This window comes from Alternaria burnsii, assembly GCF_013036055.1.
Source record: "Alternaria burnsii strain CBS107.38 chromosome Unknown 731, whole genome shotgun sequence".
Taxonomy (NCBI): Eukaryota; Fungi; Ascomycota; class Dothideomycetes; order Pleosporales; family Pleosporaceae; genus Alternaria; species Alternaria burnsii.
The window spans coordinates 744,955-758,512 of record NW_024066115.1 but is presented as its reverse complement, the minus strand read 5'-3'; the positions used below and the strand labels follow the sequence as shown (position 1 = coordinate 758,512).

Genomic DNA, 13,558 nt, shown 5'->3' with positions numbered 1-13,558 from the left:
GGGAAGCCAACCCAAATACAGAACGCCAATCAGCTCGGTTAGCTTTGAGGACGCACGCCCTGATCTTACGCATTTCTCTCACGCTTTGTCTTGATATGTGAGTGAGCACAGGTGCGTGATGTGGCTAACAACGTTACACTGAACGCAACAGTTTCTTGTCAGATTATCTTAAGGGAGTAGAGGCTCATCGTTACGGCCATTGCCAGGCCCTGCGTGAGCTGTGCCACGTTGAGACCTGGAGGCTGGTTCGGCATAAGGTCTTAGTCGAAGCTCTGGTCGTTATCAGATGTAGAGAGGACATTGCAGTCATCATCATAGACTCCTTCGGTCTGTGTAGGAAGACTATCGAGGACAGGTAGCTCTATGGTGACCTGCCTCTGAGACATGTATCTCTTGCGCGTTCGTGTCGTTACCTCTTGACTGATTGGACAGTGGAGTCCAAATATCTTCATTCAAGTTATCAAATCTCGGCATTCTTCGAGTGACGATACACATGCCGCTTGACGCTTGAAGCCGCCCGCTTCTTGTTGCAGTAATTTGGGATGTTCTGTTTTACGCTTGGTAGCACGATCTGCGTGCTCATGGACGATGACCTCCTGTAGAGATCCATTTTTACACTGATTGATGTGATTCGAAGACGTGTTCATAAAAAGCTTAACAAAATAGATTAATGATGTCTTATTGTAACCTTCTCTTGATTTGCCTTCTTCTCCTTCTCTTCTCTCTTCAGCCTTGTCTTTTCTGCTAACTCTTGTCTCCACTTCATTCCGTATTTCATGATCCAAATGACGACCACAAGCAATACAGCCATCACCAGCGCTATGAACGTAAACGCCCATCCCGGGTTCATAGCATGGCACATCGGGATAATTGCCGCCGAGCCACCAGCACTCATCATACACCTGGCAAAGTTGACGGCTGCTGTCGCGGCTGCGGGTTTATCACGATGGAGATCGAGGAGCAAACCATTGGTGATATTAAATGCACCAGTCACACCAAAGCCCATAATGAATAGAGCAACTTCCGGGCCAACGATGTGTGTTCGATATTTGAGTGTCCAGCCGAAGATAAGCACTCCGATCATACCAATGATGTGGCATGGAATCAGAATCTGTAGACGAACTCTCTCTATGGGAAAGTTGGTGAGGTCTTGCTGTTTGCCTTTGGATATAGTCATACCAACAGCTTTAGCATAGCGTCTGAAGTTCCAATCAACAACTCGACCCAGAGTGAGTGAGGCAATCAGAGAAGCTACGCCATTCGAGATGTAGCAAAGACCGATATGCAATTCATCAAGGCCATACGCAGCGTAGAACAGTTCTGGGATGGCAGAGATCGTAACCATTTGACCAGTGAAGAAGAGGCCATTGTAGAGTAGGATGATTCCCGACTCCTTTTCAGCTAAGATGCGGAACGTTGCAAGCGGATTTGGCCAGGCGACTTTCGTCTTTTCTGGTTTGGGTGTGCTCTCGTTGGGCGACAGCTTAGCGAGCTTACGCGCTTGTATGCAGCTGATGACAGAGCGGTTGACGCCCTGAGGAGGTATAGAGCCATTGCCAACGACTTTTCGGCAAGTCTCAGGGAAAAAGAATACGAATATTATGAGCAGTACTCCAGAAAAGATGGCCAAAAACCAGAAGATAGATCGCCAGCCCAAATATTGTGCCAGCAGCCCACCTATTGTCGGACCGAAAGCAGGGCCCATCAATACACCAGCTTGTGCATAACCCATGTAAGTTCCTCGCTCAGCCGATGTAGAGATATCCGCAACAACCGCCATTGTCAATGCAATAGCAGCTGTGCCTCCAACGGCTTGTACCATACGCAGAATGAGAAGTGCAATGTAGTTCGTTTGAAGTGCGAGGCCGATGTTGCCGATGCTGTAGATCACGAAGCATATGATGAAAGTCAATCTCCGTCCACTGTTGTCCGATAGAGTTCCGAGGAAAGCAGGAGCTATAGCTTGGGCGATCTAGGACAGTTAGTTGCAGTACCGATATCGGTGGACGCCACAACGTCAGCGAAGCTAGAGCTGTGGAGTGTCCCGTCCATTTCATACTAATATTAACTGTCCAGACGTACCATATATGTCGTGATCGAGATGTTGACCTGTGTAGGTGTAATGTCCAACACATTGGAAAGCACATTGAGTGCTGGAAGGAACATAGACGCGCCAAACGGCGATATTAGAGCGGAGATCGAAACAAGTAGGATGATCCATGCCTTCATGCCTTTGCTAAAGACAGAGTAGGGGGGTTCAGAAGGCTGACGTTCCAGGTTGGCTCGCGGTCCATCTTTCTCGACGTCCATGTCCTGACATGCCTCTTTCTCGCTAGTAGCGTCCACGTTATTGCCGCTCGTTATTTCTTTCGTCGTAGCCATAGCGAAGCTATTTTGACCTCAGCATATGGGCAGGATAACGTTGAATAGTGTATCGAGACGTAGAATTAATGTTTAGGTTTGGAAGAGCTATCGACTGGTCATGGGGGTCTGCCCACCCTTAATCCACCTGGTCGCCTGTCGGACATGACGCTAGTGCCGGGACGTGGAAGGGATGCCGTGCCCCGTTGAATCTCCAACCTCGTTAATTCGAGGGTTTGAACGCGTGTGAGCGAAGTACTGTGTGCAAGCCAGGGAGCAACTGGCCGATGTTGACCGATTGTTATGCAGGGTGGAAGTATTGATTGAGACAGACCCTGTACGGGCAGATGTGCTATCTCTGTTGTTGCTATATCTCTGTGCTTACTGCGCGCCTCTGTGGAGCGATGACGCACTTGCACAGGTCTTGAAAGAGGCAGGCGGGTTGGTGTCGGGGCGCGTATTCCGGGGATAAGATGTCGGAAAGCTACTTCCGGCGCGCAATCGGGAGTGTTAATGCCGAGGGCCATCGCCCGCGTAATGTTCAACCGACTCTAGCAGGATCGACATGGATTGATGTTGAGACAAGCTTTCATAGCAAAACCTTGCATATGAACGTGGGTTGTTGTTTTGAGAGCGATGCACTCTGTGCCGCGAGTAGTGCTGCTCAAGGTTCCAGAATTGATATGGCACAAGTCACTATGATTACGCAAAGCCGGACCTCGATACTGAACATATGCCTATAATATTTTGTATATACCACTCACGCTCTTCGTAAACTTCGTGAGTATCCAACTTGTTGAACGCCGATAATATGCTCTTTCTCGTAACATCGTAGCGGAAGGTTGTGGAACCTCCGTTGGGTATGGTCCCTATGTGTAGATGTCATCGTCGCCATGGAAGAACCTCAACACTGCTTTTGCGACAAGAAGACCGTCATGCATCCAATCCGCTCTCTCGGCAGCCTCGTCTGCATCCTGCTTGCTCACGCTCCCACTCTCAACCCTCATCTCAAGTTGCCTCTTAACAAGAGCCTCATCAAACTCCATGTGGCCTTGCGTGGTGAACAATCTCTTGTGGATATATACACCCTGAACACCAGTGTGGTCGCTGGTACCCCAAACGTGAACCTTGGTGTCCTTTGGTATCAAATCGGTGGTCTCGGTGGAAGGAGGATTAACGACGTGATCAAGATGCATCTGGTGAAGGTGTATCTTGGTCTCTGTTTCGGGCAGGTTAAAAAGATGGCGGCCAATGTCGGAGAGCTGGATGGGCTGATGGGATAATTCCCATTCACCGTCCTTCTGTGGTTTTACGGTAGCACCCAGAGTTCTGCAAAGAATTTGGTGTCCGAAACATATCCCTGTGAAACGGATGTCGGGGCGATGTGTCCAGACGTCTGTCATGCCATTAGCCATTGCTGAGTACCTTCCAACCACACATGCAGATACACACCTTTGATAAATTCAATGAGCTTGAGAATCCAAGGGTCGTCACCGTGTGCGTCCCAGCAGCTTCCTGTTATAAGGATGGCGTGTACGTCGTCACCAATCTCCTCTAGCTTCGGTATCGCACCACCTTCTGGCTCGACTACGTATTGCATTGAGGTCTCGATACCGAGACTGGGTTTGTGCTCATCTCCAGCTTTTTTGAGAAGTTCACCTAGAACGACTCCAAAGGAGCCAGTCTCTTTTTGAGTGTCAGGATGTGTCTCGTCTGTCTCGAGAACAAGCATGCGGACTTTGTCCGGATGGTTGGACAACAGTGTTCGGTTTTGTGCGATCGGTGGTACCATCTTTGCTGTAGAAGTGTGAAATTGACGTGGTATAGAGGAAAGGAAGCAACTTGAAGTAGTTGGCCTGCAAGTGGCAGCTTTATGTGAACAGGGTCCAACCGGTCTTTTGGGAAAGAGTGACGTCTGCCGTAGAAACTTCTGCGCAGAAGTGACCGAGCGTGCGGGCTTGTGCATAATCAGGTCAAGTCCGCGGAATCAAATGCAAGTCCAAGTGACAAGCACACCAAGGCGCTGTCCAGAGCAGCTTCATGTAGTATACTTCAGCCTCCATCTTGGCGTTGTCGTGTTTGAGGGTTCGATGACGACTTTGCCTTGACGTCGGTGTGTTGTGGAGAGGTTAAGGCCTAAAATCGAAATTTTAACGTAATAGCAAAGTCTTAAAGTCTTGGGAGCTCTGATGCATCCCGATGTCCCGGGCAGTTCGGGATAAAATAGACGCTAGACATGCAGGTACTGAGGATCGATGTGGCTGCGTGGCTGAGCGAACTGATCTGATTTGTCTGTCTATTGGACCGACTAATATCATGCTGTGGCTGAAATATCTACTCCACGCCCTTGCCCTTCATCTTGAGGTCTTCGGGGTCATGCGGGGCTTCGGCTTTCTTCCCTGCCGATTCCTTACCAGTCATGACTTCGGTAAAGATCTTTCGCAACGCTTCAATTGCCTCTTCGCCAATCTGGTAATGCACAACAAATCTACCACCACGCACCCTTACGCCGTACTTCTCCGCTAGCTCGATAAAGTTGTTGATGTCAACATGATGCGCCTCGAGATCCAACCAAACCATGTTGGTGTCTACGGGATATTGCAGCTTGCCACCAAGATCGGTCCACATGCTTGCAATCTTCTTGGCATTTTCGTGAGACTTGGTGAGCTTGCCGCCAAGGAACGTCTCTTCGATGGCAACGCGCATTGGAGCTGCAACGACACCAGCTTGTCGCAGACCTCCACCGATAGACTTGCGGATCCAGCGGCTACGCTTGATGAAATCTTTTGTACCGACGATGATGCTACCAATGGGCGCTCCAAGGCCCTTGCTGATGCACAGGCTAATGCTATCAAACTCAGCGCAGTACTCCTTCAAGGTACCAGCACCCGCAGCTACAGCTTCCCACAGACGTGCACCGTCCAAGTGCATTATGATGCCGTGTTGGCGCGCCCAAGCCGATATCCGCTTCACTTCGGACAGGGGCATTATGGCGCCATTGAGCGTGTTTTCGAGCTCGATGACACGCGTGGGACAGGCATGGACATCGTCAGAGATGACGGCGTATTTCTGGATGTCTTCGAGCGTGAGGTATGTGCCGTTCTTGGCATCGAGTGGTTGCACCATGGCCTGGCTCAAGGTTGCTACACCTCCTGCCTCGTAGTTGATGATGTGGCCACGTCGGTCGCAGATGATGGCGTGTGGGGGCGTGGTGAGGTGTGCTCGCAGCGCGACCTGGTTGCCCATGGTACCAGACAGCATCAGGAGCGCGTCCTCCTTGCCGCTGAGGTCAGCCACAAAGCGCTCGAGCGACAGTGTGGTGGGATCCTCCATGGTGACATCGTCGAGCAGGGTGCACTCCTGGATTGCCTTGAGCATGGCCCTGGTTGGTGTAGTGTGCACGTCCGAGCGGAAGTCAAAGGCCGCCGGGTTCTTGTCGGCGCCCCAGGCGTTGCCATCGTGGCTTGTGCCATTTGTCAAGCTCTTGCTGCTCTTGGCAATGTAGTGGGAGAGTTCTGACATGGCCGAGTATGCTCGTGAAGTGGATAGCTGGCGCGGGGCAAGGGAGGCGGTCAAGGGTCGATTACCCGCTTTGAGCGTGTTTACTGGACAAAGGTAAGGTCAATCGCACAGTCGGTGGACAGGACCACGTACTGCAGAGGCGAGCGAGCGGATATAAACGCCGTGGCGGCATTGCGGCGGCATGTTGGAGGGAAGGGCGCAAGGCGTGAAGCAAGCCGAAGATAGGCGACGCAGCTGCCAACGCGGAAACCCCTCCACTCCGATTCGCCCGACTTTACACCTACAACCATCACAATAGGCAGGCGACAACCCAGCCATGACCGTCTTCGCCCGCATCGCAAGCTATTACATGAGCGGAACCGCCAGCAACCCCATCATGGTGCTGTTGAGCTTCCAGCAATCTAGCTACGACAAACCCCTCATTGTCGACGTTGCATAGGAGCATTGTTGCCCAAGGCCAAATATTGCTACGGATCAATCACCCCAGGACAACGGAGCAGACCGGGTTGGAGTGTGAGACTCCAACTTTTGGCACCATGACACGCCTCGCGGAGCCGTGTCCTCTTCGTACGGATCCGCAAATCAAGACATAGATGACGAGGCTGTCAGCTTCACAAGTGCACTATGCGAACGGTCAAGTAGCCACTGGTCTTGGACACCAAGCTGTACAAGTGCACCTTCATGACTGCTGGGCCACAGCGGGCATTATAAACGTTCAAGCCTCGCCTTCCCATTTAACTACTTTCATCCACCGCTTTCACCAAACTCTCAAACATTGCGCTAAAGCTATGATAATAGTCATCCGCACTGTCCGTCAAAAAGATCCAATCCGCCGTGTTCTGCACCTGCTGGATCACAAAGTCCAGCACTTCTCCAGTCAGATTCGGCAACGAATGCAGTATGACTGCCAGTCTCGAACGCCGAATCTTGTGTGCTTGTAGCGGAACCATAATATCTCTGTCAAGCCACTTGTCGAATGTCTCTTCGAATACGACAGTGAGGTCGGTGAGGTTGAGGTAGGATTCTTGTAGTACTGTGGGCGAAGTGAGTATAGAAGTGGGCATTAGGCCTGGATTATGAGCTATGAAGCGCTCGCTGAACGCTGTGCTGTTCTTGATTGCTTGGTTCGCTGTCTTCAGATATGCGTAATCGTCCTCATCGAACATGCTTGGTGTCTCGTCCAAGAAGATTCCATCAACGCGCATCTTGGTGATATTTGCGACTTTGGGCCAGCGCGCGTACGTGTCGATTTCTGCCAAAACGCTTTCGATAGGCTTTTCTGCATAATCGGTTGCGACGTATCCCAGTGTTCTGATGTTTGGATAGGCTCGTAGTTTAGGGACCTCATCAAGGTACACTTGATCAGGGAGTGATCCCATACAGGGGCCAGAGCAAGGGTTGATGATGACGGTGAAGTCTACATCTCTGTACGCTTTTGCTCTAAGTTCCAGTTAGTGTGCAATGAAGTCGTAGGAGGAGGTGTGCACACGCTGCGTATAGCGGATCCCATGCACCCGCACTTGGATACACGTAGAGCGGGATAAGTATAGACATGGCAGTATACTGTCTCGAGTGATGGCTATGGAGAAGACGATACTTCACTGTTAAGGCTTTGGGGCGGAGACGAACTTCTAGATGCTAGGATGCATTGCGTGGACAATACATTGGCTCGGCATATGTGGTACCTGATAGCGGAAAGTGACCCTGTCCGCGGCTGAAGCCACGGTCTCCAAATGAGAAACTATATTATATGCAGAGAGGGTTGCGCGGCGTGTGTCGGGCACATTCGTCGACTACTGTGTTCGGTCCAATGGCAGTCGCTTACGGCAGATAGGCTGGGAGAAGTCGATATCCATATTACAGGCCAGGGTCGACAAATAACCGGGGATATGAAAACGATAGGAAATGCACCATCGAAAAAAAGAGTCAGCGTTATCACCAACTATGTAAAGGCTTTTATGACGTAAGGATGCAACTCTAAAGCTCAGATTCGTGCATCTTTTGCAATCGTACGCGTTGCAGCGACTGCCTGACAATCACTATCCATTTCAACAACTGGTACTGTAACACTATGTTCTCAAAACAGGGGGCAACATGTACTTCTGCTGAACAATATGGACAATATAGGATATCATACCGCGATGCAAGCCACAATGAACCGTCACTCTGACTGCCTCGGAGTTCGAAATATTCAGAACCTGAACAAGTGGCTCTGGACACAGCAGCTCATCATAGCTTTCGGGTTCCTGACATACGCTTCGCCAATTCGGTTCGATGGGTGTAGAAGCAGAGCCCAAAAGCTTCAACCATACACGGCCTGTCACGAGATTATGCCCGAAGTTGATCGAACAAGCCAAAGGAAAGTTGCGGTTCTGGTAATACAGGCGAACCGTGCCATAGAATACCGGTGCACCTGGATACCCGTTGTTGTCTGAACCGTTGTTTGTACAAAACTCGGGATTGATTGAAAGGTCGCTATGGATTGGATCCCACAACTGCTTTGGCTGTGCACTTCGAATACGGTATACTGTAGAGTCGAACTTGAACTGAAAGCAATGCATCGCACGGCTTCGGAATATCTTTGGAATCTTTGGAGTGTGTTCGATATAAATTGCCTCAGGCTTGCCATTATCATTGAGCCGATGACTGAACGTGTTGGCTGCAACTCTTGTGTAGTGCGATGCACCCAGTCGTCGAATGAGCAGAGCAATTATTCTTCCTTTCTCTATTGCGCCCAGCGGAAGGGCGAAGATTGAATCGTCCCACATCTCGCCAGGGATATCGTCCAGCAAAGGACAAAGCCGTGCCTCAATTCTGAGGCCCAAATTTGATGTAGCGAATTGACCACGGCCCTGCTCGATACCCTGAGATCCTTCGAAGTCGTCGGGCGACATGGCTAGCAATCCACAATATCTGGATAGCGACCCATCAGGTGCCCTCCATGCGAAGATTGAGTCGTCAGGAGTCCTTCTCATGATCTCTTCCTGCAACCGTCTGAATGCATTGTCACCCTCACCGTACAGCATAGGCATATGAATACCAAACAGGCCCATGAGGCTGTATGCACGGTCTTCTGCTCGAGTCGTTTTGCGATTGGCTGCCCATGACATTTTTTGTGCGACTGAAGCTTGACTCAGGTCACCAGTACGCAAAACAGATAGAGGTATCCCTGTCACTTCGGCAATCGTTGGACAGAACATACTTTTGGAGCCAATGAGTGCGAAATTCTGATCATAGAATGCGAGAGCCTTGGGTGCGATGAGTTCTTGTAAAGTCCAGCCTCTAGTGATCCATCGGGACGTACGTAATATTGTTGCAATATCATAATGGCGGCGCAAATCAGAGCCCGGGTTTCGCACGGGACCAGCATCTTCCAGGTGAACCATACAGAAGCAGGATTGCTGATACCATCGATACATTGAGTTGATTGCTTCCTGTAGCTCCGCGCTGCTACTTTTGTCAATACAACAGGTGTCTATCCAGATGTATTTCAGTCCCTTTTCTCTTGCGAGCTTGGCGGCCTTTTGTATCTTCCTGTAGCCGGCACGGGCTTGAATAGACTTGCTATTCATCGCGAAGATCTTCAGCCCAGCAGCCGCTTCCAATGCAGCCATCACTGTGGTATCGCTTTTGAGGCTATCAGGCAAGGCGTGATGCTGTTGCAAGAAGCGCATCTCCTGATAGGAAATCTCCTCCATTCCCCATGTGTGCGATAGTATAAGATAGCGCGGTATCTCATTATCGTGGAAGACTTGGAATTCGAGGGTCTTGGCATGTAAGAGGCGCATATCAATCGTTCGATTTTCCCAATTCTCAGAACAAGAATCGTACCACCGAATCGATAAGTCTCAGTTTCTAGTCGCTAGCGCTTCCAGTACGTGGAAAGAGAGTATGGTAGCCGGCAACTACTTGAACGTGATGACGTTCTCGCAAGGCTGAAGGGTGGATCGTGTCAGCTTCTGCACACGAACTTGGGAAAACTTGTGAATATATTGCAAATATGGCTGTAAATATGAGACATAGCGGCTTGCTAGTGCGCAGGAAGCTTGATTTTCGCTGAAAATCTCGTCAAATGTAGAAAGCGAGATTGCTAAGTAAGATGGAAGTGAGTGAGCTGCAATAGCCGCCCGAAGTTGTGGCTATGTGCATGGTCGGCTCAGATACCCTTGCATTCCTCAGCTCGTACATATTTTACTGCAGTTTCTGCAGCATATATAGCGAGACGGCTCTTATACTCTCGTCCTCAGCCAATCGACACCTAGCAACGTTGTCGACAAGCTCGATCCCGAAGTCAAAAATGGCGATACCTCATGTACCATTATTTTGATAGTCATTACCGATCGAGCGTAGATACTTGGATACGAAGCGCCTCTCTCAGAGAACTGTTAGTATACAGGTGTCATTACCCACATCACGAGTGTTGCGATTGGGGCGTGCGGCTCACGACCTTGGGAAGCCTCACTCTGCGCTAAGAAATTAGTGCGGTCGCCCACGCAGTTGACCCGCCTGGCCGCATGCAAAAGATAGATGTTTCCCAGATTGTAGCGATGCCGAATATGGTTCATGTCATAAAAATTCAGTGTCAAATACACAACAAATTGTAGAGATGTGAGTGACCGCGTACAACCCTTTTTACAAGAAGCAACGATCACTGTTTCATCGATGTTCTAATACACATTATGAATATGTTTGCATTCGAAGGAGAGGCTTCATTTGGCAAAATCGGAATGACTTTATTGACCAGATCGACTTTGAATCACGAGAAAAATCAAGCGTAAAGAGGCATTGGGAGACATAGCTGGAGCAGGAAGTGTTCAACACCGTACGTGATGTGAAGAAGGGCGAAGAGTACATGGTGGTCACTCTAGTGTCGAAGAGAACTTGAATACGTACGGCATTAGATGTAAATGGCGACCTCTACAAGACTTAGAGCCATCTGCACTTGTGCTAATGGCTGCACAACATTAGTATCGATGCCTCATCTTCGAGAGAGCGGTTACAACGTTTGAACGAAACTTTTTATCTGGATGTGGTCGGCGCATTTAGGATTTTGTTTGAATGTTCTATCTAGAAACTCGAAATACTGGTACTGCTACTTGGATTCTTTTGTTTCTTTGGTCCAAATTGATCCAGCTCCATCTGAACAAGTGACTGTTCATCACTATCTGCATGCCGTATCTCGAAAGTTTTAGTGTATGTGATGGCGTTCGGATCCCGTCCGCCGTTTGAGACAGCCGATCTCCCTGGACCGCTGACCGGTGCACTGCCTCCCTTCCTCATTCCATGACTTTGGCTGCCGTATGCGTAGTAAGGCCGGTCGGTGGCCTTAGTTGTACCAAGGACCTTGGGGAACAAGTGGACAAGAATGACGCGTAGTGCAGGCAAGCAGGCGCAGATGATTCCGATGTTGATTTCGATGTTTGACCAGTTGATCACATCCGCTTGGTCCCATGTTGGATTCGCGGAAGCGGCAAAGTTGACAAGAGACCGCAGGCGGAGTATCGATATGACGGTTACACTGAGCCTCAAGTTAGCGGTTGTCCTCTAGTAACAGTTCTTAAGGTGACTCACAATGTGCCAACGCAAAACATAACAGCAACGCTAAGCTTCTTGCGCCAGGACAGCTGCAGGTTGAAAACCTCGAACAAGGGTAAAGCGAGCATCCAAATATCTAGGACGATACTGATAATGGCGTTTGTCCACGCTAAGCCGTTGATATCGATGCATTGGCCTGATCCCTCCTTGTCCCATTTCGTCCAGTAAAAGGATATCGGTCGACATTGAAAGATGGCGGCGAACGTGAATGCAACGCCGTTGAGACAGTTGAATGCAATAGTAGCCCAGAGGAGTCGCCTGATCATCGGCTTTGGAAAGATTCGGAGAAAGAAGAAAAGAAGCGTGAGCTTCAGAAGCGCAATCTGGATGAAGTACAGGACTTCCAGGGCGTAAAGATACCGGACGAAATTGGTGATCTGCTCGAAGCTGACTGTCCACACGTCTCTTCCAAGACCATTTGGAACGATGGCTCTATCGATGATAACGACAGATGGTACACCGGCTATCAGTGCGGCTAAGACGCTGTAATCATCGTAACCGAGCTCTCCGATAGAGAACACAGCCTTGTATATAATCCTGGAGAGCGCGCAGACAGCGGTGACGATCGAGAGAATCAAGTTTGATACGCGAATGGACTCGCCAGAATAACGTATGGGGGCGTGACAGCTTGTTGAAGTGACATTCTTGGTCGCTAAGAAAGGCAATTAGCAACGTTCGATACAGCATTAGGAAGTGAGGCACTCACTCAAACTCTGTCTCAGTGTGCACGCTTGCAAAACACACGCTTCTACCTCGCCTTGCAATTTAGCATCTGCACATATTGAGGCTAGGTCTGTGTGCTGAACAGGCGATTGGGTGACTGCTGTGGCAAGACACACTTGCTGAAAACGCAATCAGTACGTGTTATGAGCATCGTTCGGATCGAACATACCGCGCATTGGGGAAGTTGCTTGGCCACAGCCAGCATAGCCGATTCCTGAGCAACTACTAGCTGCACCCATGCCAGCAATGGGAGCAACAATTCCAAGAGCCTCATCCTTCTTCGTACTCATACACGAAATCGTGTACGATCGAACGGCCAGGAAGTAAGAGGCGGAAACGAAGAGAAATTGGTAATCCGGGACAGACCCTTACTATAAACTCCCTGGAATGTCGGAGAATATCAAGAGCTGTCAGAAGTGCTAGGCCAGGTCGTTTAGTCTCCCGAGGCCTGTTCTATATGAGACTCCATAACGGAAAGTAATGAATGCAGGTACATTTAACCATTGGGTATGACGGACGGCAACTGCAGATTGAGGTATGGAGTGGGGCTGAACCGCCTCTTCTGGGGCCGCTATTCGAGGGTCATGCATCTTCCGTACCAGAGGTGCAATTCTCGCCGTAGAGATGATCCCTGGCATGTGCACGGAAAGTCTGGCACTAGATTCTATGATGACTGAACGCGACCAATGACCCAGCTGAAACTTAGGGCGAATGGAGAAGTTGCCCCAGACCACTTGAAGTGGGCCTTTGCTGACGCTTCGCATGGCAGACGCTACCAGAGACGGAGAGCATACTTTTCAGGAACAGCGGACTCATAACGCTAAGTGGACTTCGCCTAATATGCAGGAGGGGACGAGGCCTCCAGAAAGGAGAGACGTTCTTCGCAAGATGTCATCATGATCAGCACTGATCTACTTGACTGGTTAGCACAGAACATCAAAATATAAGCAATTCGCTCGAACACTGTGCTCTAATTGTCATTTTGCTGTAGCATCGTTGAGTTTGTATAAATGAAGGCATTCGAGGCCCCGGAAGGTCGACCGAAGATGGTGGTTCGTTCCGAACGCCACAGGCGAGCGATTTTGTGCATAGGTAAACGACTTGGCGTACACCACTAGCAGCACACATGCTTGCCGTTTGCTCCACCTCGCGTATACCCAGCCGTCGCCGAGCTTCGACCGCCGCTGTCTTCGCGGCTCGAAAAGCCACATGGGGCTGGTTTGCTTTTTGAAGATCATGTTCACTGACTCTTAGAACGTTGGGGATCGACTTGTGGAGCCTGATGCGACTTTTGAGATACGCGAGGCAAGAATACAATCATTTTATTTAGCTAACAACACATACTTTCATCTATTAT

The 13,558-nt window shown here is 49.8% G+C and overlaps 2 protein-coding genes across 2 annotated transcripts; both read right to left on the bottom strand.

Moving 5' to 3' along the window:
* Positions 1–667: 667 nt before the first annotated feature.
* On the bottom strand, positions 668–2,382 carry GT037_006912 (mfs general substrate transporter; the record flags this gene model as incomplete). Its single annotated transcript, XM_038931959.1, has 2 exons — positions 668–1,972; positions 2,083–2,382. 2 exons carry the CDS (start codon positions 2,380–2,382, stop codon positions 668–670), a joined length of 1,605 nt encoding a protein of 534 aa, XP_038785431.1.
* An 848-nt stretch (positions 2,383–3,230) lies between these two features.
* Positions 3,231–12,406, bottom strand: GT037_006911 (uncharacterized protein; the record flags this gene model as incomplete). Its single annotated transcript, XM_038931958.1, has 11 exons — positions 3,231–3,757; positions 3,814–4,217; positions 4,700–5,966; positions 6,016–6,117; positions 6,692–7,323; positions 7,373–7,446; positions 8,139–9,650; positions 11,140–11,401; positions 11,455–12,130; positions 12,185–12,320; positions 12,371–12,406. 11 exons carry the CDS (start codon positions 12,404–12,406, stop codon positions 3,231–3,233), a joined length of 5,628 nt encoding a protein of 1,875 aa, XP_038785430.1.
* Positions 12,407–13,558: the final 1,152 nt, after the last annotated feature.